The sequence below is a fragment of the Pseudorasbora parva genome, chromosome 23 (assembly GCF_024679245.1).
Source record: "Pseudorasbora parva isolate DD20220531a chromosome 23, ASM2467924v1, whole genome shotgun sequence".
Classification (NCBI taxonomy): Eukaryota; Metazoa; Chordata; class Actinopteri; order Cypriniformes; family Gobionidae; genus Pseudorasbora; species Pseudorasbora parva.
Genome location: NC_090194.1, coordinates 1,167,547 through 1,193,097, shown reverse-complemented (window position 1 = coordinate 1,193,097; position 25,551 = coordinate 1,167,547). Strand labels below are relative to the sequence as shown.

The following is a 25,551-nucleotide window of genomic DNA, read 5'->3' as shown; positions in this document are numbered from 1 at the left end:
GGCTCTTCCAGCAGGATAATGCTCCTGACACAAAGCACAAATGCTTCAGGAACGGTTTGAGGAGCACAACAACCAGTTTGAGGCGTCGACTCGGCCTCCAGATTCCCCAGATCTCAATCCAATCGAGCATCGGCTGGATGAGCTGAACAAACAAGACCAGGGTGTGTGGGAAATATCAGGACACAAATGTGTATAATGCCATGGGTATGACACAGGTATTACAGGAGAGGGTGAAATATGAGGACATTACCCATGGCCCCACTTTACAAAAGGCTTATAAATCACACAGGAGGAGTTTTTATGAGAAAGTAAAAATGCAGAATGTTTCCTGTGAAGGGTAGGTTTAGGGGCTGTGTGTGTGTGTGTGTGTGTGTGTGTGTGTGTGTGTGTGTGTGTGTGTGTGTGTGTGTGTGTGTTGCTGCAGTGCTGTTTGCCAGCCAGCAGATGGTGTGACGATGTAATCCCATTCCCATACTCTCCTTATCATCCTCTCATGATCCGTGAGTGACAGGCTGTTGCCCTCCACCTGCTGTAACATGTAATTATGCATATAATATTATACAGTGTACAGCAGATATGGAGCGTCGTTGTGTGTGTGTGTGTTGTTTATATGGCAGCTGGATGCATGGCAAGCTGGTGACATTGAGAACAAAAGTATCAACTTACATATTTACATTTGATTATATTGTCAGGATGGCAAACAAGAACATTAAGGTTAGACTGATGTGGAATACTGCGGTAAACAAACAAACAAACCCCTCACCCCTCCCTGTTCCTTATGAAACTGGACAACATAAACAGCAGCATTCTCTCTCTCTCTCTCTCTCTCTCTCTCTCTCTCTCTCTCTCTCTCTCTCTCTCTCTCTCTCCTCCCTCCCTTGCTCATCAGCCGCTCTCTCTCTCGCTTTCGCTCTGCATTAAGAGGATTGGATCCCACAGAGAGAGAGAGAGAGAGAGAGAGAGAGAGCGGATGATGAGCGAGGGAGGGAGGAAAGAGAGATGTAGAGGAGAGAGAACAGTTGGTGCTCAGAGCTGACACAGGACACGTAGGGAAAGGCAGTGCCGCAGCGTATGGCGCTGTGAAGTGGCCTTTCTCTCTCTCTCTCTCTCTCTCTCTCTCTCTCTCTCTCTCTCTCTGCATCACTCCATCACTCTCTCTCTCTCTGCCGGGACTCTCATCATCATCTCTGTGTCGCTACGGCGACCGAAACTGCTACCCAGCCATGGCCAGCCAGCAGGACTCAGGCTTTTTTGAGATCAGCATCAAGTCTCTGCTGAAATCCTGGGGCAGCAGTGAGTACGAACTCAACACACACACACACACACACACACACTCTCTTGTGTACGCTCTCTTGTCCTCAGGTTTTACATCCCTGAGTGTCAACTTTGAGTTGGGATGTTTACATCCTGCTTTTGAATGAGACTTACGCTTGCAGAGGCACTTACTTGTTAATTAAATGTGCGTGTGTGTGTGTCCGGTTCATTAGTGTGTGTGGCTGGAGAGGTTACGTTATGTAATGACTGCAGACCAAAGGGGCTCGTGACGCGATCAGGAGGATTTGTGCTGTTGTTTTTCATCATGTGCAGTGTGTGTGTCTGTGTGTGTGTGTGTGCACAACGTCAAGGTTATTCAGTGTTGGATGATGTGTGTATGAAGACGATGATGATGGTGACAGTGACATCATACAGCTCTGATGATGTAAGCATCCTATCACTCAAGTCGGAGTGTGTTTTGTGTGTGTGTGTTGTTTTATCCGGGCAAGAAAAGGAGACATAATGTACCCAGATCTATAGTAGTTTAATGGATCTACACAGCTTCATATAACAACTGTTTAGATTCGCTGCATCCCAGCATATAGGCAAACTCGGCATTGAGATGTTCATCACAGCGCAGAATAATATTCATAAAGGTGTATTTTAAATTGAATGCGAGGGGATTAAAACAGCCGGTAACATGCATACTGTACCTGTGTGTGTGGTATAACTTATTAGCGAATAATAAGAATAATGAAAACTGAGGAGTTCTGCTCGTGTCATGTAAACATCTTAGAAATAATCGCATTATTATTGTGGTAACCCTTTATTTTATGCTTCAGTTATTACCTATTAACTAGTGTCTTATGATCATGCATATTCCTATGATATTGTCTGTTTATTAGCACGTCTAAAGCTCATATCAATGCCTTATTCTGCATGAGCTTATTCTACATCCCTTAATCCGACCCAATACCTAAACTTAAACGCTACAAAAACTACCTTACTAACTATTAATAAGCAGTAAATTAGGAGTTTATGAGGCAGAAGGCAGAGTTAATAGTGAATATGTGCTCCCCATACTATAGTGTTTCCATTATATGTAACCGTAGTCATTTGAGGGTTTCTATCTTGCATGATCAGCAAAAGCTGATAAAGATGTATTATCTGCGGACAGAGGAGCTGTGGATGTGTTTTGGCCGTGCTCGGATGAATAGAACAGGTGGCTCTGCCAACTCACCCAAATCTCTTTCTCCACTTCCTTATCACTTGTTACGCTTCCCTGTCTTTTCTGTCAGATCAGCCCTTATTTATACGAGCTCAGCCTGCTGTGAATTAGCCTGAGCACAAACGGATGACTGAGATGAGATGGAGCGACTAATAATCACGGCTAGATAAAGGAAAACAGGTGAATCAGGCCTTTCTGATTATATGGATAAAGAAAGTGCAGCTTCCTTTAATGCACACATGCTCCATTATGAAGAGTGAGTGCGATTACTGCGTTTGGAAGTCTTTACACAGAAGATGGTGTGTGTGGGCTTGCCCTCCATCATGTGTGTGTGCTTTGATGTGGTTTAAGGACAACTGTGTTTCCTAAGCTAAATTTGGCCCTGTGTGATGACATCTGGGAATGTCCTCATTTGAGAATTTTTTTTTTTAGTTAAATAAATACTTTTTTCAATGATTTTTGGGTCTCTTTGACTGAAGACAGACTTGAATTTAATTGGCTCCATGGTGTGTGTTTTTTTCCTTGTTGTGCGTTGTCCTAATATCCACCCAATGATGCTGATATAATGGACATTATGATTCATTTGTAGCTCATTAATTTGTGGACAGTATGATTAAACATTTGTCTGGCTATCACCAGACCAAGCTCAACTTAAGATTGAACACAAGAGGCGTGATCAACGGGCAAAGTTCAAATGACTCTGCACGCAATTGGATAGTACTTCAGCCAATCAGACCACAAGAGGCGTGATCACGGGCATCGACCCATCGCTTCTCTATCTGTCATCATGTTAAACCCACCAATAGCGTGCCAGGTGGATAAGCCAGTCTATGATTGGTTCCCGCAAAAGTGTAACAGAAGCAGCTGACGTCACAATGCATGTGTGACATCATCAGCGGATCTCACGGAATGACATCACAATGCATGTGTGACATCATCAGCGGATCTCACGGAATGCAGTTAATGACGTCACAATGCATGTGTGACATCATCAGCGGATCTCACGGAATGCAGTTAATGACGTCACAATGCATGTGTGACATCATCAGCAGATCTCACGGAATGACATCACAATGCATGTGTGACATAATCAGCGGATCTCACGGAATGCAGTTAATGACGTCACAATGCATGTGTGACATCATCAGCGGATCTCACGGAGTGCAGTTAATGACGTCACAATGCATGTGTGACATCATCAGCGGATCTCACGGAGTGCAGTTAATGACGTCACAATGCATGTGTGACGTCATCAGCGGATCTCACGGAGTGCAGTTAATGACGTCACACGGACGATGCTGATATCTTAGAGAGCAGGGTGTCCGATGGCCAATATAAAGCCAATATATAATTATATTTATTTTGATTAACATTTAATTAATACAAAATATGAAAAAAAAACATCTTTAAAATAAACTTGCTTACACTTTAGATGGCAACCTCTTGATTCTGCAATCATATTACAGTATTTTTCATAAATAGAGTAAACACTAGACTAACACTCTGTAATCATATTTGTTTTAAAAACAGACACGGCAGCACTAATTTTACATACAGCACTGTGTAAATGACATTATAGTCTATTAGTATTATAAGGTATTGTTTGCCTTTCTGTTGCTATTAATATAAAAGCATTGCTAATAATAATTTTTATAGGTCTATATAATAACGTATTAGATATGACTGCTTAACATTATTTTTCAAATTAAAAGTCTCGCTTCTAACACATGGGCCAATCAGAAAAACGTATCAGCCAATGCAGATATTACAAAAATGCCAAATATTGGGCATGACGATATATATCAGTCGACCACTAGTGATGATGTCATAAACTGCATTACGATGATATTTACTGCATTCCAGAAATAACATCAAGACGGCATCATTGGATTACGCCGGAAACATTGTGATTTCATCACACGATTGGATTTTACTGCAACGTTTCGCAATGGATTTCAGTGAAGGGCATTGTGATGTCATAATGGGTCCTATGATGTCACAGTGCGTATCATAATGGTATTATGATGTCATCACAGCACCTATTACGACATCATAAAGGGCATTGTGATGCTTTCGAGTGTGCATGTTTTGAATGATAATCGTTCATGTGTGCTCACAGTAAGAAGGAATGAATGTGTTAGAATAGTGTGTGTGTCAGTGCTGAGGTTAAATATAGCACCAGATAGTCCCTCCCTCCCTCTCTCTCACACACACAGACACACACACACACTCTCTCTCTTGGCTTTGCTTGAGTTCCAGCTTGACCTTCTCCTCAGTTAGGGCTTGCTTCTGTCAAAAGTGTATGAGGAGATATACACAGGAAGTGTACTCGCGTTCTCCAACTCCCATAACTCCAAGAGCAAAGCCCAGCTATCCCAAGTTCATGGCTGTTTGATAGGGCATGGTGCAGGAGACCGATGGGAAGCATGGAGGTCTGGTGGTGGTAAAGGGCTAGTTTTGGTGGGATTTCTGGATTTGGCGGCACCATGGAGATCTCTCCGGTCCGGTGGAGTCGGGCCAGTGTGATCAGCTTCATCAAGGGCCTCGGTAGGTGCCGCTGAGGGAACCATCTGCTCTATACTCTAAAAAATGCTGGGTTGTTTAAACCCAATGTTCGGTCAAATATGGACTAACCCAACAATTGGGTTATTTTAACCCAGCGATTGGGTTGTTTTAATCCTGCGGATGGGTTAAAACAACCCAACTGAAACCCAACTTTTTACACATTTTTTAGAGTGTACGCTGGCTGGAGGAGGTTACATTCTGGGCATTCCTGGTGGTGTGTTCAAGGCTAAAGACGCAAAATATTTCACAATTCCTTCCCAGCGGCTCTTCAGGAGGTGTCGACTGACATCCGCTGTTTGTCCATTAATACCATTGACGTTGATTGCATCTGTAAATGACTGTCTTACACTACAAAAAATGCTCTTCTTCCTCAGTATTTTTGTCTTGTTTCTAGTCCAAACATCTAAAAATTCTTAAAACAAGAAGTATTTACTAGACAGCAAAAGTAATTGTCTTGTTTTGGGGAAAATAACTCAATAACTCTTCTCTTTGGGAGGTGTTGAACGATATCGTACAGACGTTGACGTTAATTGCATATGTAAATGACATTTTGATTGATGATTATTATCGCTTAATAACAGCTGCTAAATATTGGGGTTTACTTCTGGGTCGTTTGTATCTCATGTTGAAGTATCTGTCATTCAACGTCCTACTCTTGACCTGAGCAGTGAAACCCGGTGTCAGGTCATGAACTCCCATTAACATGCTGTGAAGTGGAAACTATTCAGGTACTGAAGTCTGCGGGAGGAGCGCTAAATATCATTACTTAGTTGGAGAATATTGGACACATTTCGAGAGACACGTACAGTAGCAATGATCTGACAAACATGCAACGACTGCAATGCAAAAAATGCTCTTCTTACTCAGTAATCTCGTCTTGTTTCCAGTCTAAATATCTAACAATTATTAAATCAAGATGCATTTACTGGATCAGTAAAATGCCATAAGATATTTTTCTTGTTTTGTTGGAAATAATATCAAAATGAGTTTTTGCTTCAAACAGGCAAAATGATCTGCCAATGGGGTGAGAAAAATAATCTTATTTCTGATTGAAAGCTTGTTTCTTGTTTCCGTCCCAAACAGAAATCAGATTATTTTTCTCACCTCATCGGCAGATCATTTTGCCTGTTTTAAGCAAAAACTCTCTTCATTTTGATTTTATTTTTAAGAAAACAAGGAAAAATATCTTATGTCGTTTTACTGATCTAGTAAAGGCATCTTGATTTAAGAATATTTATATATTTGGACTGAAAACAAGACACAAATACTAAATAAGGAGCATATTTTGCAGTGTGCACCATTCACTTATTCTTCAAAAAGCTGTTCAAGATGACATTTAAGGAAGAGGTTTTAATCTTGATTGTGTGACCTCTTCGCCGCCGCGTGTTTGTGGTTATTGCAGTAGTAATGCATCAGTGTTTGGACATGGATTGCTTTAGTTTTAAACGAGCAAACGCATGTTCGTGAGTACAGCCTTAAACTCTAACTGCTGATGAAAGCGCGTATGCAATCATCCTTTTAAGGTAATTCCCTCTTTTTTAAGTTACTGCACGTCTCTTTAAACGGCTCATGCTGCTGTTAGGGAGATTATATTTTCCCTTTCTTTTTGCTGCTTGTGACTTGTGAGGTTGCTGGGGTCTATTCTAAGAGGAGCACATGCTGGAAGCCCCTGCAGCCACATGACGTGGGGCCCCGGCCCCGGCTGACCCACACACACACACACACACCCCTCCTCTTTTGGGAGCGATGACATGGTCTTGCCAAAAATGAAACCCCAGCTGCTCTGGCCGACTGTGAGACGGTGCTCTCAAGGCATAGACTCCCTATAGACAGCACCACTTTCAGTTTTTCACTCCATCTTAAAGCTACGGAAGCTCGTTTCCGCCACAGAATAAAATAAAATAAACTTTGTCTTTGCAACTCTTTATCTCATAATTCAGACTATTTTTCTCAGAATTGCGAGTTATACAGTCTCGCAATTTTGACTTTATATCTCAATTGTGATTTTTATCTCAATTTAATATCTCAATTCTGACTTAATATCTCAATTCTGACTTAATATCTCAATTCTGACTTAATGTCTCAATTTAATATCTCAATTCTGACTTAATATCTAAATTCTGACTTAATATTTCAATTTAATATCTCAATTCTGACTTAATATTTCAATTTAATATCTCTATTCTGACTTAATATTTCAATTTAATATCTAAATTCTGACTTAATATTTCAATTTAATATCTCAATTCTGACTTAATATTTCAATTTAATATCTCAATTCTGACTTAATATTTCAATTTAATATCTCTATTCTGACTTAATATTTCAATTTAATATCTAAATTCTGACTTAATATTTCAATTTAATATCTCAATTCTGACTTAATATTTCAATTTAATATCTAAATTCTGACTTAATATTTCAATTTAATATCTCAATTCTGACTTAATATTTCAATTTAATATCTCAATTCTGACTTAATATTTCAATTTAATATCTCTATTCTGACTTAATATTTCAATTTAATATCTCTATTCTGACTTAATATTTCAATTTAATATCTCTATTCTGACTTAATATTTCAATTTAATATCTAAATTCTGACTTAATATTTCAATTTAATATCTAAATTCTGACTTAATATTTCAATTTAATATCTCTATTCTGACTTAATATTTCAATTTAATATCTAAATTCTGACTTAATATTTCAATTTAATATCTCTATTCTGACTTAATATTTCAATTTAATATCTAAATTCTGACTTAATATTTCAATTTAATATCTAAATTCTGACTTAATATTTCAATTTAATATCTCTATTCTGACTTAATATTTCAATTTAATATCTCTATTCTGACTTTATATCTAAAGTCTGACTTAATATTTCAATTTAATATCTCAATTCTGACTTAATATTTCAATTTAATATCTCAATTCTGACTTTATATCTAAAGTCTGACTTAATAATTCAATTTAATATCTCAATTCTGACTTAATATTTCAATTTAATATCTAAATTCTGACTTTAATATGTCTTTATATCTCAATTCTGACATATATCAATGTTACTTCTCAATTCTGACTTAATATCTCAATTTAATATCTCACAATTCTGACTTTATATCTGTAGCGTGCAGGCAGGAATGAGTAGAGAATCCAAATGCAGCTTGAACATTTATTAAATACATAAACAGAGAAAACCTAAGAAGGCAAACGGGCAGGAGCACAACAACAGGAGCACGACAGACAGACAGACACACACAGACACACACACAGAGACAAACAGACAGACAGACACACACAGAGACACACACAGAGACAGACAAACAAACACACACAGACAGACACACAGAGACAAACAGACAGACAGACACACACAGAGACAGACAAACAAACACACACAGACAGACAAACAGACAGACAGACACACACACACACAGACAGACAGACACACACACAGACAGACAGACACACACAGACAGACACACAGAGACAAACAGACAGACAGACACACACAGAGACACACAGAGACAGACAAACAAACACACACAGACAGACAAACAGACACACACAGACAGACAAACAGACAGACAGACACACACACACAGACAGACAAACAGACAGACAGACAAACAGGCACACACACACACAAACAGACAGACAAACAGGCACACACACACACAGGAGCACGGGGGTATACATACACACAATGGAAACAAGGTTAACAAGATAACAAGGGGGAGTGGCTAATGGGCAAAACTAATCATCACAAAAAACTACAAAACATAGCACGAGATAATAACAAAAGCCCTCATAACACAGGAAAACACAGGCTGGGATCATGACAGTATCTCAATTCTGACTTTATCAGGCAAGTCTGAGAAAAAAATGTCATAATTATGAGATAAAAAGTCACAGTTACCTTTTTTATTTCTTTACCGATTGAGATAAGGCAAGCTCAATCCCTTTGCATTTTTAAATCTCGCCTTAAAACTAATTATTTTAGGGTAGCTTTTTATTGAGCGTTTGTATCAATTTTATATAGTTTTGAATTATTTGTTAACCATTTTTTGTTTATTTGTTTACTTCTAATTTTGTGTACTATGTTTTGTCTGTTTCTGTAAAGCACTTTGAGATGTTCAATTAAAGGCGCTATAGAAAATAAAGATTTATTATTACTATTATTATTTTGTATTCTGTGGCGGAAACAAGCTTCCATACAAAGCCTTTTTCTCCTTGTGGATTCAGAAAATGACCCAATGACCTCGGGGTCACACACTTCAGAGCTTGTGCACTGCCCGCCAACACATACATAGAATGGTTAGCACAACATAAGATCCATAATACCCATAAGATCCATAAGATCCTGGGCTTACCGCCCTCTTACTCGTGCCTACAAAGGACTCATAAAGAGTGTCTTGACGTATGGCATCACTGTGAGTTTTGGAAATACAACACAGGTAGAAAAGAAGTCAAAGAGTTATAAAGACTGCAGAGAGAATCATTGGGACTAACCTTCCACCCATGATCACGTTGTACACAGAGCGCTTAGTGACATTCATCACCCAGCTCACCTACTACCCAAACATACACCCTACAGCGTGAGACATACAAGAGCGGACAGCATCATAACACATGAAACACGCTTATATAACAGTTTCTATCCAGCAGCAGTGAGACTAATGGCTAACTTATGGGAATAGTGATATACAGTATAAATGGACACAATGTATGTGTACAAATCTTTGTGCTCGACAAACAGTGTTGTGTAAGTTACTCTAAAAAAAGTATTTTATTACTAATTACTTTCTAAATCCTATATCAACCTTGAGTTAAGCGATTCAAGGTTAGACATGAAACGGCTCTTTTAATTCATTCAAATAAATAATATAAAACTACATAAATTACTCTTATTAACTGATTAAAGTGTTACAAATGTGAGAAGGAGACAAAAATATTCATTTTAACGTTAGACTTTAAATGTTGATGTTATATCCACTATTGTATTATGTATAATTATATTTAGTATTTAGTTCAATTACATCAGAAGTAGCTGTAATTAAATTACAGAAAAAATAAGAGTAATCCCTTACTTTACTTTTTCAAGGGAAGAGTAATTAAATGACAGTAACTAATAACACCCAACACTGTCTACAAATGGCGAATAAAACTTTGATTGAGTGATTGCTAATGCCCTAATCCTGAATGTTTGGTGTTCCCCAGCCTCCCCCGTAGGAAAGCGGCCCCTCCCCCCAGTGAGCTGCGCTGCGGGCGAGAGGAAAGATCCCGTCGCCATGCCGGTTACCGTGGACCCCGAGACCAAACCCGGCGAGTTCGTCCTCAAAAGCCTTTTTGCCAACTTCACCACCCTGTCCGAACGCAAAATACGCATCATCATGGCAGAACCACTGGTAAGAGGCCTGTTATTGATATCTGATATGATCATATCTCCTGGGCAGGGCCACACGCAACCTGTGGGATTTTTTTGTGATTTCCTTAGTCGGGGACAGCCGTATCACAGACACTCGTCTATATCACCAGGGGCCCTATCTTGCACCCAGCGCAATTGACTTTGTACACCGCCGCATGTGTCATTCCTATTTTGCACCCGCGTAAAGCGCGCTTTTCCCTCCACAGAAGCACGTCACTAAACTAGTGAATGAACTTGCGCTCCCTGAGCGGTTCAGCGCAAAAGAGGAGGCGTGTTCCGGCACAAACAATCCCTGGGGCTATTTTGCTGTTCCATTAAACAATTGCGCCACTGACCAGAATAAACCCAGTCTAAAGTCAGCGGCGCGTTGCGCGTTGTTCATTATGCTATTTTAAGGGCGCATGCTTGACCATAATGTATAGCGTGCACATACACTTTGCTCATGTAATCTACACAGATGCAACAGTTATTTTTGCAAATCATAAATTGTTACACAAAAAAAATATTAACACATGAGATGACGGAAATCATTGTGGTGTGTGACGAAGATGTGAAAAAATAGGCATAAATCTAGCTTACAAATTATTCAGGCTAATTGTAGTAATTAAGGATCAGACCTGTTTGCCCAATAGTGGCAGGACATATAGCCTATGAATATAAGGACATCTGACAGATTGGTTTGTCCGTCAAGAACCAGGAAAAAAAATCGACTGAAAAACTGAATAAACTGTTTAACCGCCGCTCTTTCGGGTGTGTTTCTCCATCCCCATACAACACAACTCCTCTGTCTTTCACTGCTCTTACAAGAACATCAGCCTCCTCGGCTGTGAACCGCTCCTGGCGTGCGCCTGGTAAATACGCCATAATAATAGCGATCCATAAGGGAACTTGCGCTCCTGCTTTTAAAGGGAATGTTGGATGACGCTCTGATTGGTTTATTCACGTTATGCCCAAACCACACCTATGAATAATGAAGCTACTTCAGACCAACCCATTTTAGATTTGAAAGCCATTTATCCCACCGGGAAAATAGCAACAGCGCCGAGACCCGCCCACAAAGTTACTTGCGCTTCGTGCTTTGACACTTGCGTTTCAGATCGTTAAAATAGGGCCCCAGATGTGTTCTCAGGTACCGAAATGTGGTACAGATTGAATTAATGTGAATCGGTACTCGACGTAATTTGGTCGGTGTCCTTAAAAGGGACCCGCTTTATATTAGGTGGCCTTAACTACTATATACTAACATTTAAATTAATAATTTGATACAATCACTTATTGTATACATACATGTTTTTACATTGTACTTACATTTAAAAAATACCTGCTTGTCATTACGTCTGTAATTCATTTCTGTAGTTACATTAGTAATTACACTTTTGGCACGTCCCTTAAACTCATACACACACACCACACCTGTCCCTAACTCTACCCGTATCCACCTCAATATCAGCTAAAGTGTTTTGCAATACAATATGAACACAGTAAGTACATTGTACTTATTTTTTGATGTACGTACATAGTACTTAAGGCCACCTAATATAAAGTCGGGCCCTTAAAAGTGCCGAGTTCGGTACCCAACCCTACGACACAAGCCCTCAAATGCAAGTAAACAACATCTAGCCCATATTAAAAGCAGTTGCCACAAGTCAGATGTTTTTTACGCCTTGTTTGAGCTAACTCCCTGTATGTTGAGTAGTCTGGATAACCGGGAAGTGTACAGTATGCAGGAGAGATATAACAGGCCTGCCACTCAGGTTATTAATGACTCTGCTGTGGCTTTCATTTGTAATTGCTTTAGCTGGCAGGCATCGAATGTTAATACTTCACAATATATCTTCAGACTGCACTAATAGCCGTAAGATACTGTGTCTGTTTCTGCTGCAGTGGCTCAGGTTGCCTGGTCTCCCGGTATCAGTGTAATTCCATTATGCTGGATTTAAGTGGACAGGAATGGGTTTCACCTTCTCCGTATATGAGCAGATCTCAGAACAGCCGTCTCTGAAGGCCCCAAACCTGTGTGCTTTTAGGCCAACGCATCAATGCCCTAATCATGAGTTTATGAGTTTTATCAGAAAGAGCATTTTCTAGTCAACTTCCAGTGATGTATCGTAGGGCTGTGCGAGTAACCGTATCATGATATATGATTATCGTGATGTATTATTTTTGTGATATCACTCATCCCTAGATCTTGATTATGTTTTATCTGGGCTTCATGCATTACAAAAGAAAGATTGTCTTCCAGCTGGGCATCTGCAGTCAATGATCTTTGCCTCTTACGTTCTTCTTGATGTTCTGCAGGAAAAGCCCCTCACCAAATCTCTACAAAGAGGAGAAGACCCGCAGTTTGATCAGGTGAGATTGAGTGACCTTTTCCACATCCTTCCTGACATTTAAGACTTTTATCCTACCTGACACGTGCTGGCAATGAAACAATTAGGCCTTTGAGACATGGTTTTGTTTCAACAATCAGTTCATAGCCCTAGAAATGATAAAGTGATTTTGAAAATGATCTGCTCCCATACCATCCAACTTTTCTATATTGATAGACTTTTTTTTTTAGTCATCATCACTCAGACCCTAAGAATAGCATTCCTGTAGCTGGTGCTGTCCTGACTTTACCCTTCTTTATTGAATTCTTAAGCTGTGTGTGTGTGTGTGTGTGTGTGTGTGTGTGTGTGTGTGTCACACCCCTCCTTTCCTCTGTTTGGTTTAGCCCAGCCTGTATGACCACAGCCACTCCCTAGATCTTAATTCTGGCTGTTTTCTGATTACCCAAATTCCACCCAGATTATTTCACTTATGTTGCGTCCCACTTCAGCTACTTATGATATGCCCTAAAAGTATACTTTTTGTGAAGAAAAATTACATACTTTTGAGTGTGTCGCAGGAGAATAGGCATGTTTTGGGACCGTGTCAAATTACATGTTGCATAATTACCTGCATCCTTCAACGCATTGTGTTTCTTTCATACACTATATTGCCAAAAGTATTGGGCCGCTCCTCCAAATCACTGAGTTCAGGTGTTCAGTCTCTTCATGGCCACAGGTGTATAACTCCAGCTCTCGGCCTGCAGACGCTTCTACACACATTAGTGAAAGAATGGGTCGCTCTCAGGAGCTCAGTGAACTCAAGCGTGGGGCCGTGATAGGCTGACACCTGTGCAATAAGGCCATTCCTGACATTTCCTCACTACTAAATATTCCACGCTCAACTGTTAGTGGGATTAGAACAAAGTGAAAGCCATTGGGAACAACAGCAACTCAGCCACGAAGTGTTAAATCCCAGAGCGGGGTCAGCGCATGCTGAGGGTCACAGTGCTCAGAAGTCTCCAACTTTCTGCAGAGTCAACAGCTCCAGACCTGTCTGGGTTTGGTAGATGCCAGGAAAACGAGATTTGCCTGACTGCATTGTGCCACGTGTAAAGTTTGGTGGAGGGGGGATTATGGGGTGGGGTTGTTTTTCAGGGCTTGGCACCTTAGTTCCAGTGAAAGGAACTCTTAATGCTTCACCAAGACATTTTGGACAATTTCACGCTCCCAACTTTGTGGGATCAGTTTGTGGACGGCCCCTTTCTGTCCCAGCATGACTGCGCTCCAGTGCACAAAGCGTCGCTCCATAAAGACATGGATGAGGAGTTTGGTGTGGAGGAACTGGACTGGCCTGCACAGAGTCCTGAGCTCAACCCGATAGAACAGCTTTGGGATGAATTAGAGCGGAGACTGAGAGCCAGGCCTTCTCGTCCAACATCAGTGCCTGACCTCACAAATGAGCTTCTAGAAGAATGGGCAAAAATCCCCATAAACACACTCCTAAACCTTGAGGAAAGCCTTCCCAGAAGAGCTGGAGCTGTTAGAGCTGCAAAGGATGGGCCGACCACTTTTTAAAATGTATTTATTAAGAGATGTGCACAACATGCATATTTTCTGCCTGCATAATTTATTAGTATATACAGTACAGTACGCAGTATTCTAATATTCCATTTCATATATAGCGTCCGTTAAATCAAGTTGCATTTCTAGATGTACAATTAGTGCTATGACAAAACAGAACAATTTCCTGAAGTGACTTCTTTTTTCTCCACAGCTGATCAGCACAATGAGCTCTCTTGCGGAGTATTGTCTTCCCTCCATCCTGCGGACACTGTTTGACTGGTACAAAAGACAGAACGGTTTGGAAGACGAGTCCCATGAGTACCGACCACGTGCAAACACAAAGTCCAAAAAGTGAGTTCCCTTTGCCTATATTTAAACTATTTTTGAACTCTCTGAAAATATTAACTGGAATGCCATTAGGAAAATAAGACTCCCATACAGCGACCAACTTTTGTGCTTTTCATATGCACAAAAATGTATGCGTAATTATTGGGATGCACTGAAATTTCAGCTGCCAAAAACAGCTTTCGGGCCGCAAGTAACGCGTTTAATAAGTGCTTCTCCGATGGCCGTTTTTGACTGTGTTTAGCGTCTATCTCATGCAAACAATGTGGATAAGCTCTGGACTGACTATATTAATTTCTCATTTTAATCGGTAATGATAGGGTTTCATAATTCAAAATATAAGAGTTTGACTTCAAATCTTCAATAAACTTTTGTAGCGCGCCTGCCATCCAATAAATGCAAACATCTTTGTTACTTTTATATTTTTACTTGTTATTTATTTTTTTGTTATTTTTTCCCTTTATTGCTGAGATTCTTCGGAATGAAAAGTGCGTTAAAAATAAAATCTTAAATTAGTCAAAGTCTTAAATTATAAATGGCTCTCTCTTTAATATGGCATGAACCGATCAATCTAAATCTAAGAGTTTGAATTCAAAAACATTTATGTAAAAATCTTTGTTACTTTTAATGTGAGGCAAAGTCTTAACTTATAAATGTCTCTCTTTTTAATACGGCGTATCAGATCAAGCACACATGAACCGATCATCTCATCTCTCAACAAACATTGAAGAACACCAGACGATTGTTGAAAGATATAACAACTTACATCTCAATCAGTGTTTCAAATGAGGAAAGATTTCAATAAAACTAGTAGACTTGTAGACTATAAATGTCACTTAAGGTTGTATATACCTCAACGAATTCAATTATGTTCAATATTCATGCATTCAGCTAAATATATGCATTATTTGATTAAATATACACAAAAAACTAAAATTGTCTCATGATCCTTCAGAAATCATTCTCATATGAGGATCTGATGATCAACACACATTTAGGATTATTATCAGTGTTTTTCAGGATTATTTGATGAATATGAAGCTCAGAAGAACAGGATTTATCTGAAATAGAAGCTTTTGCAACATTACACTAGCGTTCAAAAGTTTTGGGTCAGTAAGAATTATTATTTTTTGGGAAAGATTTTAAAGAAAAAAAGTATACATTTATTCAGCAAGGATGCATTAAATTGATACAAAAAGTGACAGAAGATGTATAATGTACAAAAGCTTCTATTTCAGATAAACACTGTTCTTTATCTGAACTTTCTTGTCATGTTAAACATGGACAAACTGGATTGAGGACTCAATTGCAGGAAATGATGATTTATTGAGCAAATAAATAAACACAATACAAAACCAAAAACCCACGAGGGGGAAAAATAAACTAGAAATAACAAAACCAACTTGGAACAGAACATCAAGGATCACGGGGAAAACAGGAGACAAACGACACCGATCCGACACAAACACACGGAGATTATAAAGGGGAATAATCAGGAGGGAACAGGTGGGGTTAATTAAACAATAATGAGATAAGAAGGGCGGAGCACATGGCCCAGATACAAACCAAAACAAGACAGGACAGACACCTGACATGGATATTCAAAGAATAATGGAGGAATGATGAGGAAAATCACAGAAATAAATGACACTTTAAAATATATTCACATTGAAAACAGTTCTTTTACATTATAATAATATTTCACAATTTTACAGTTTGTGTTTTTTTTAATAATAAAATAAATGCAGCCTGTCAGGGACCAGGAAGTGGAGGACCCAGATGCAGAGTGAACAACAATGATGGTTTATTAACAAGACAGATCAACAGACACAATGGGGTAGTGTACGAGTGACAGTCCAAACACCAGGGCAGGGGAAAGACACCACAATGACGAGCAGGGGGGTGGGGATGGCCACTGAGACCAGTCCAGGCAGCCAGTGAACTTGACGACAGCTCGGGAGGCAACACCAGGCAGGGCGATGGTGGACCAATCCAGGCAGGAACCTGAGGCTTGATGTTCTCATAGAAGCAGCTCCTGTCTTGGCTGACAGGCAGTGGAGACAGCGGCCAGGGAAAAACTTAGGACAGAAAACAACACAGGACACACACACGACAAGACTCTAGACAAGACAACAAGAAACAACAGACACACTAAGAACTATGACTAAATGAAACAAAAACTTAAATAATAACTGGAGCTAGAAAACGAGGAAAAATAAAACAAAACCAATCTCTATAAAAAGACTGAACTAAAAATAAGTGGAAAACAGGAAAAATAAAATGGTAAGCTATCAAAACCAAGAAAACTAAACAATAAGGCTAGAGAAAAATACCAAAATAAAACCTGGAGAAAACGAGCAAAATAAAGACAGAAACTTCACTAGACTTAAAAACTCGGGAACTAAAAAAAAACTGAAAATAAATCTAAAGCTAGAAAAACAAGAGACACTAAATCTAGAACTGACTTGACACTGGGCCAGAAGCTTGCACAGACAAACAAACACACAAAATGCAACAAACCAGCAAAGACAAGAGGGAAGGTAGCACAATATAAAGGGAGCAGGGCACATGAGGAACAGGTGAGCACAATTAGTGAAACGAGGACTAGACCAGACTAAACAAGGGGGCGTGGTAACAGCAAACAAGGAGGCAGGACAAGAGGAACACATGACAGACACAGAGAGAGACAAATCCAAGTACTAAGACACAACACAAACAGAAACATTAAACAAAGACAAAACAGACAGAGCTGCCAGGGCAGAACCCTGACACAGCCTTGATGAGCAGAAGACACTTCTTCTAAACATTCAAAATCTTACAGATCATAAACTCCTGAACGGCGGTGTATGTCTGAATAAATCTGCCATGAAAACAAATTATTACATTTTCGTTTAAATGTTTATATTTCGTCAACAAAACAAATCATATAAAGGCTATTTGAGTGTTGATTATCAAATTAATTAATAGATTATTATTTACTTTAATAAGTGCATCCTGAACTTTTTTCGGTGCATCCCTACTTAAAAGTGTAGTCCGTTTCCACCCCGTCTGTAGGTCAAGTGTCAGTATAATCTGGTTTAATGTCAGCTGCATGAGCGTGTTTATGGTGTTGTGTGTGAGTGTGTATGTGTGTGTTGATCTAGTGTGGATGGGAGCTTGTAATTGATGGCTGTCATCAGGAAGCCTTGTCATCATCTGATGAAATACGATCTCTGCTGCAGTTCAGCCAGTAATCGCTAAAGGCCTGTGATGATCATCGGCTGTTTTTAAACCGTTGCGCTTACAAGATTAGCGATGTCTAAGTGCCAATGGCATTTTCTTCCTTTTTATGCAATCAAGGCAAAGCAGTGAAACGGGATCTTATGTCTGAGGAACGTAATGAAATAATGCTATTGGCAGTCAGGTTTGAATAAATCAGGGCTTCAAATGCAGACCAGAGAGCATGCTTATATTAATATCCAATATATTTATATAACCAAATTCAATTTGCTCAATTTCTTCTCGTTGTGTCTCTGTTTCAGTGACGAACAGCAGAAAGATTATCTGATGGAAAGGAGGGACTTGGCAATAGATTTCATATTCTCACTTGTGCTTATTGAGGTTTTAAAACAGGTAAGTTATGATCGATTGAGCGAAGAAACTGATGCATTTTTTTTCAGGGCAGGTTGGAATTTATAAAATCATAATTTGATTAACATTTTTATTTATATAAATTAGTGCCGTCAATCGACTAAAAAAGTAACATTTTTTTCCCTGTAATTAATCGCAAACTAACGTTTTTTATATTTTTATATTGTAATAATTTCACAGTTACTCTCCTTAAAGAGGTATATTTTAAATATTTGTTGTAATGGCATGTTTTTATGAGTGAAGACCAGTATGACTGACACTGTCTATCATTAATGTTGCATCATTCTACATTACAGTATCATTGAAAAATATCAATTTCAACATTTATTAGGCTTTATATAACAGTGAACTTAAAAAAATCTTCACATAAACCCATTTAATAAATGTATGATTTTGTATGTGTCTACACGAAACAAGAGGGGAACAAGCACCACTTTAATAAAATTTACAGCCACATAATCGCACTTACCCTTAACCCTTAATTAAAAAAATACTTACAGTGTAAATTATTAAAAAAATGTCCTAATAGTTACCCCTTTATTCCCAAAATATTGCATATTGTTCCCTTATACCGACATGTACTTACTTTATAGTTACACCATAATTGCCGAAAGTTACGCTGTAAATTCCCTTTATTTATGCAGAACTTTCAGGCAGTAATCTACCATTTTTTCTTATTTTAAATAAAAAAAAGTAAGAGATAAACACACTGATCTTGTCTCTTTCTCTCTTTGTAGATCCCTCTCCATCCTCTTCTGGATGGCCTCATTCAGGAAGTCATTAACCTGGCCTTCAAACACTTCAAGTACAAAGAGGGGTAATGCTCCATTATTTCCAGTTATTTCCTTCCTGCATGTGTTTTGCATTAGTAAATCTGCCTAATAAGCATCTTGTATCATATTAATGTTCACTAAATCATGTGTACTCACTGTAAATGTAAATGAGACTGGATTCTACTGAAGGACTGGAAGAATTGTGATATTTCTCTGTCTTCAGGTACCTTGGGCCCAACACGACCAACATGCACATAGTGGCCGATCTTTATGCTGAGGTTGTCGGTGTCGTGGCCCAGTCCAGGTAAATTATAATGGTTGCGTGCGATTTGACTTGTGTAACTTTAGTTAGTGTGTAATGTCGCTGCTTGAGCATTAACAGTATCTGCAAAGTTACAGCGCTGAAAGTTCACTGCAAACGGAGATATTGTCTTTTAAAGTGACGGCAGTTTATTGCCTACAAAAATGGCCGGTTTGGACTACAACGAGCTTCTTCCTGGGTTGGTGACATCATAAACCCTCGCTAGTCTCCGCAGATGTGACTCCTGCCCGTAATGGGAAGGGGCGTGGCCTTAACCTGTGCTTGGCACTTCAGCCAATCAAAATACAGGAATCTACATTTGGCCATCTGACCAATCTAAGACTATTGCGTTTTTCAGAGGGAGGGGCTTCATAGAAGCAGGAAGCAGACGAGCCGTTCAAAGGACAGACAGCAGTGCGGAATAAAGGGAGGATAGAAGAAAAATACAGCGTTTAAAAAGAAGCCTAGAAAAAAAAACAAGGAACCGCCACTTTAACGCTTGTCCAGGACAAGTGGATTTTTTGAAGGGGAAGTGAAAGAGAATTTTACTTGCCCAACAGGACAAGCGGATTAAAACGCCAATAACAAAAAATAACTAGCAAATGACTTAAATGCAAGAATGATCATTTGTTTAGTGCAAGTGTCGATCAATAGTGGATAATAGTGTAATATATAATGAACTGAAGGTGGCGCTGTTGACGCTCGCGCAGCTTCTCGAGGAGAAATCACAACACATGAGCGCTGCTCACACTGAGAAACTGTGCTAAACATTCACGATGTGAGTTTCTATATTTATAACATATACGATACAGTTCAACATCACACAACCAAGAGTGTTTTCCTGAACACCATCACGACTGAAAATGACACTGATTTCATACGACAACTCCATAAACTATTACTGAACATTTAGTCACTTAAATTTTAGATGCAATATTGACTGTTTTTGTTCTATTTCAGCAGCGAAAATAGATCCAAACAGCAGAACCGTAACGCATCTCACAGCAACAGTATGTTACTGAATCATTCAGTGTTTGAATGAATCGTTTGGATGAATCGACTCAATGACTCACTTATTAAGACTCACCTGCTGCCACCTGCTGTAGGTTTAGTTTCATGTTTAAACATACTTTCCAAGATTTTTTATTTGTTTATTCAAAAATACCAATCTCATAACATTATTTAATGCAGTTGTAATTTTTCAGTGTAAATTATTTAATTTGATTGGTAACAGCCCTATACGGTCTTATTTTAATTGAATGTTTTGATCAAATTTTAAAATATAATATGAAACCTGAAGCAGAGCTTATATTTAATAAGATTAGGCGGGGGAAATGCCCTTTATAAAAGGTAAAAATATCACAAATATGCAGATTTAAAATGTCAAAGCTGATTGAACACTGGTGAGAATACTGCTTCATAAAAAACTATAGTTACAACACACACACAAAAATTAAAATAAAACTTTTTTCCGGCTAAGCAAATAGTTTACTCAGACAAGTGAATGACCGATTCCGAAAGAGAAGCACTTGAACATGCTTAATGTCGAGCCCTTTAATATCATATTTAAATATGTGGAATGGGATTATGGACCAGTGAAACGTCTAATATTGGTAATGTAATGAAGACCAAATTAAAATCTGGATCCTGAACCAAAGCCACCTTCATTTGCAACAAAATTCCCACCTCACTTAAACTCTAAATGGATGGCTCCATGAGTCCTGTTGAAGCCGGCGACCTGGATTCGAGCTCAAAATGATGGCGGTATTCTTCTTCCTGTGACAGAGTGTCTAGCTTTAGATGAAGCACTAATGGGAGGCCATTACGCTGATAGACGAGGCGTCTCGTCATGTTCACGCGGAGCTCCATCAGTGTCACACAAAGATGGAGTTTCTCCCTAGCTCCAGTCCTGACAGTAATGGCCTCTTTCCATATTTAATAGTGTGAAAAATGTATTTGTGGCTGCATGTATAATAAGGAAGTCTTGAGTGTCGACATGTGTCTGTTAAAGTCAAATGAATCATCACCCCAGTACAGTACAAGATAAATAATAGCATGCAATACAATGCAGCCGGTTAGTTTATAGCTCACTTAAAGGAACACTCCAACGTTTTTAGAAATAGGGCTTATTCAGCTTCTTTCCTACATTTAGATATGTGGGCAAATGCATTTTTGTCTCAGTGCATTGTTTGAGTTTGGCAGGGTCGCCACTAGCTTAGCTTAGCATAATGAATGGAATCCTATGTTGCCAGCTGGCATGTCTCTTCGCCTGTGCTTCCCCATAATATAATCCCAAGTCAATATCCGCCTAGGAAATCGCCTAGTCTTAATCTGCATCGCTATTTGTACTCGTTGTGAATACGCAGGCCACAAGAAGTAATTAGGTGGGTTTTTGTTTTTTTTTGGATCACATTTACTCAGGACATAGGATTCCATTCATTATGCTAAGCTAAGCTAGCGACGACCCTGCCAAACTAAAACAATGCATACACTAAGACAAAAATGCATGAAAGAAGTTGAATAAGCTCTATTTCTAAAAACACTGGAGTGTTCCTTTAAAGACTTGCAGAGAGACACAGAGAGCGATCCCTCCCTTTTCGCCCTCCAGATGCCTTTCTAAATATAGAGCTGAAGATCTCACAAACACACAACACACACGTGTGCAAGAAACATCCAAGCCCTGGAATCTGCTGACTTTGGTGAAATCGAGTTAGAGACTTGGGCTGCCCAACGTTATTTAACTGAATTAATGTAATGTTATTCTGGTTAATTAATTGCAATTGGTCACATATATCATGCATCCTGAGAAAAGCCCTCAAATGAGGAAAATTCAGACAAACGTATTAAAGGGTTACTTTACCCAAAAATGAAAATTAGCCTATGATTTTCTCACCCTCAAGTCATCCTAGGTGTGTATGACATTCTTCTCTCAGACGAATAAATGTTGAGTTATGCTACCTCTTACACTACCTCTGTTGTGTCCCTGTCTCCAAAAATGTTGGTACTCAAAAGTGCTTCCCTCCACGTTTTCTGCTGAGCATCGTTTATATTTACCACGCATGCGCACCAGTTATGTGCATCCCTGGATATACAGATAAACAAGCACATCTTTCTGTTAAAGGGGTGTTTGCATGTGATTTGACTTGTGTAACTTTAGTTAGTGTGTAATGTCGCTGCTTGAGCATTAACAGTCTCTGCAAAGTTACAGCGCTGAAAGTTCACTGCAAACGGAGATATTGTCTTTTAAAGTGACGGCAGTTTATTGCCTACAAAAATGGCCGGTTTGGACTACAACGAGCTTCTTCCTGGGTTGGTGACATCATAAACCCTCGCTAGTCTCCGCAGATGTGACTTCTGCCCGTAATGGGAAGGGGCGTGGCCTTAACCTGTGCTTCAGCCAATAAAAATACAGGAAACTACATTTGGCCATCTGACCAATCTAAGACCATTGCGTTTTTCAGAGGGAGGGGCTTCATAGAAGCAGGAAGCAAACGAGCCGTTTAAAGCACAGAAATGAAATATTTAGCCGTTTAATACCCAAAAATGAAAATTAGCCTATGATTTTCTCACCCTCAAGTCATCCTAGGTGTGTATGACATTCTTCTCTCAGACGAATAAATGTTGAGTTATGTTAAAAGAGTCCTGGCTAATCCAAGCTTTATAATGGCAGGGATTGTTGCTCTGCTTTTGAAGTCCATAAAAGTGCATGTATCCGTCATATAACTGCTCCACACGGCTCCAGGAGGTTAATGAAGGCCTTTAGGAGTGAATCGTTGCGTTTGTGTTAGAAAGATATCCATATTTAAAACGCTTTGAATTAAAGTTCCGGCCGATCGGCAGCCGTGGAAAAGTGTTGAAAGTGCTTCTCGGAGTTCAAGATGCGTACGCGACACACACTCCGTTCGCATGCGAAATTTTCGCACGTCAAAAAATTAATTCGACCTCACGTTATGTCAATCACGCTTGCACACTGCCTCCGAAACTTTCGTCCGTCAACTTTCTGCACTTTCACATCCGTAAAAATGCATTTTGAGACGTTTTGACAACTCAGAGCCACCATACATATTATTGTATCAGAAATACTACAAATATTATTATATCACAGCTATAATTATAGCACACCAAGTCCCTGTAACTGTGTGTGTGTGTGTGTGTGTGTGTGTGTGTGTGTGTGTGTGTGTGTGTGTGTGTGTGTGTGTGTGTGTGTGTGTGTGTGTGTGTGTGTGTGTGTGTGTGTGTGTGTGTGTGTTTGTGTGTGTGTGTGTGTGTGTGTGTCCTGGTAATCCCTACGTTATGGGGACAAAATGTCCCCAAAAAGATGGCAATATCCGAAATCCTTGTCCTTGTGGGGACATTTTTAGGTCCCCATGAGGAAAACATCTTATAAATCACACAGAAGGAGTTTTTTTGAGAAAGTAAAAAGGCAGAATGTTTCCTGTGATGGGTAGGTTTAGGGGCTGTGTGTGTGTGTGTGTGTGTGTGTGTGTGTTCCTTGTTTGGCAATACTTGTGAGGACACAAATGTCCTCACTTATATAGTAAAACATGAAAATGACCCACTAGTGAGGACATTTGATTGGTCCTCACTAGTTTAAAAGGCTTATAAATCAGCCAAAACATGTTTTTATTTCAATCTGTTGTTCTGCACATGTTTCTGTGATGGGTAGGTTTAGGGATAGGGGTTGGGTTAGGGGATAGAAAATATAATTGAGCTGATATAAAATCAATGGAAGTCTATGTAATGTCCTCACTAATATAGTGAAACAAACCTGTGTGTGTGTGTGTGTGTGTGTGTGTGTGTGTGTGTTACGCCTATGGAAAGTCCCCATAAAACATGGAAACACGACGTGTGTGTGTGTGTGTGTGTGTGTGTGTGTGTGTGTGTGTGTGTGTGTGTGTGTGTGTGTGTGTGTGTGTGCGGATCCATACCTAATATATCGCTTGATCTATCGCTAGTAAAGCTTAAGAAGAGAGACGACAAAAAAAATCATCCTCACTACTGAAGACGTCATTTTGTATTGTTTTGTTTTTTTCCGTAATGCATTCATTAATATGCATCCATCTGACATCGAAACTAAAAAATGCATGTGAAAATTTCGGACTCAGTGTGCAAACGCATTAACTGCTTGCGTGCGCCTTTGAACTGCAGAGGCACTTTCAACACTTTTCCCATAAACTGAATACGGAAGGCGATCGGCCAAAACTTTACTTTATAAAGTTTTAAATATGGATATTTTTCTTACACTACCTCTGTTGTGTCCCTGTCTCCAAAAATGTTGGTACTCAAAAGTGCTTCCCTCCACGTTTTCTGCTGAGCATCGTTTATATTTACCACGCATGCGCACCAGTTATGTGCATCCCTGGATATACAGATAAACAAGCACATCTTTCTGTTAAAGGGGTGTTTGCATGCGATTTGACTTTTGTAACTTTAGTTAGTGTGTAATGTCGCTGCTTGAGCATTAACAGTCTCTGCAAAGTTACAGCGCTGAAAGTTCACTGCAAACGGAGATATTGTCTTTTAAAGTTACGGCAGTTTATTGCCTTCAAAAATGGCCGGTTTGGACTACAACGAGCTTCTTCCTGGGTTGGTGACATCATAATCCCTCGCTAGTCTCCGCAGATGTGACTTCTGCCCGTAATGGGAAGGGGCGTTGCCTGTGCTTCAGCCAATAAAAATACAGGAAACTACATTTGGCCATCTGACCAATCTAAGACCATTGCGTTTTTCAGAGGGAGGGGCTTCATAGAAGCAGGAAGCAAACGAGCCGTTCAAAGCACAGACAGCGGTGTGGGATAAAGGGAGGATAGAAGAAAAATACAGTGTTTAAAAAAAGGAACCACCACTTTAAATCTCATAAAATCCTATGCAAAAGGATAGGATTCAAACCGAAACTCTGCTGTATTGTTAAATAAATCTTAATCCCTCTCTCCCAATCTTCCCAGGTTTCCTGCAGTGAGGAAGAAGTTCATCTCGGAGTTGAAGGAGCTCAGGCAGAAAGAGCAGAGTCCATATGTGGTCCAGAGCACGATCAGCCTCATTATGGGGGTCAAGTTCTTCCGCATTAAGATGTACCCAGTGGAGGATTTCGAGGCGTCTTTCCAGTTTATGCAGGTACACAATGCAGCAATTACTGAAAGGGTCACCCA

General features: G+C 39.4%; 1 protein-coding gene across 8 annotated transcripts in view; it reads left to right on the top strand.

Moving 5' to 3' along the window:
- Window positions 1-25,551, top strand: part of fryb (furry homolog b (Drosophila)) — a 137,659-nt gene that overhangs the window by 22,214 nt on the left and 89,894 nt on the right. For 4 of the 8 annotated variants that reach the window (XM_067433917.1, XM_067433916.1, XM_067433921.1 and 1 more), the window contains 7 exons: window positions 10,274-10,461; window positions 12,780-12,833; window positions 14,565-14,704; window positions 18,220-18,310; window positions 19,066-19,145; window positions 19,325-19,405; window positions 25,348-25,516. In XM_067433917.1, the coding sequence (XP_067290018.1) occupies window positions 10,274-10,461; window positions 12,780-12,833; window positions 14,565-14,704; window positions 18,220-18,310; window positions 19,066-19,145; window positions 19,325-19,405; window positions 25,348-25,516 (803 nt within the window). Of the gene's footprint in view, window positions 1-1,077; window positions 1,294-4,764; window positions 5,030-10,273; window positions 10,462-12,779; window positions 12,834-14,564; window positions 14,705-18,219; window positions 18,311-19,065; window positions 19,146-19,324; window positions 19,406-25,347; window positions 25,517-25,551 lie in introns of those variants that run through there. The other 4 variants (XM_067433923.1, XM_067433919.1, XM_067433922.1 and 1 more) reach the window with 3 other exon arrangements.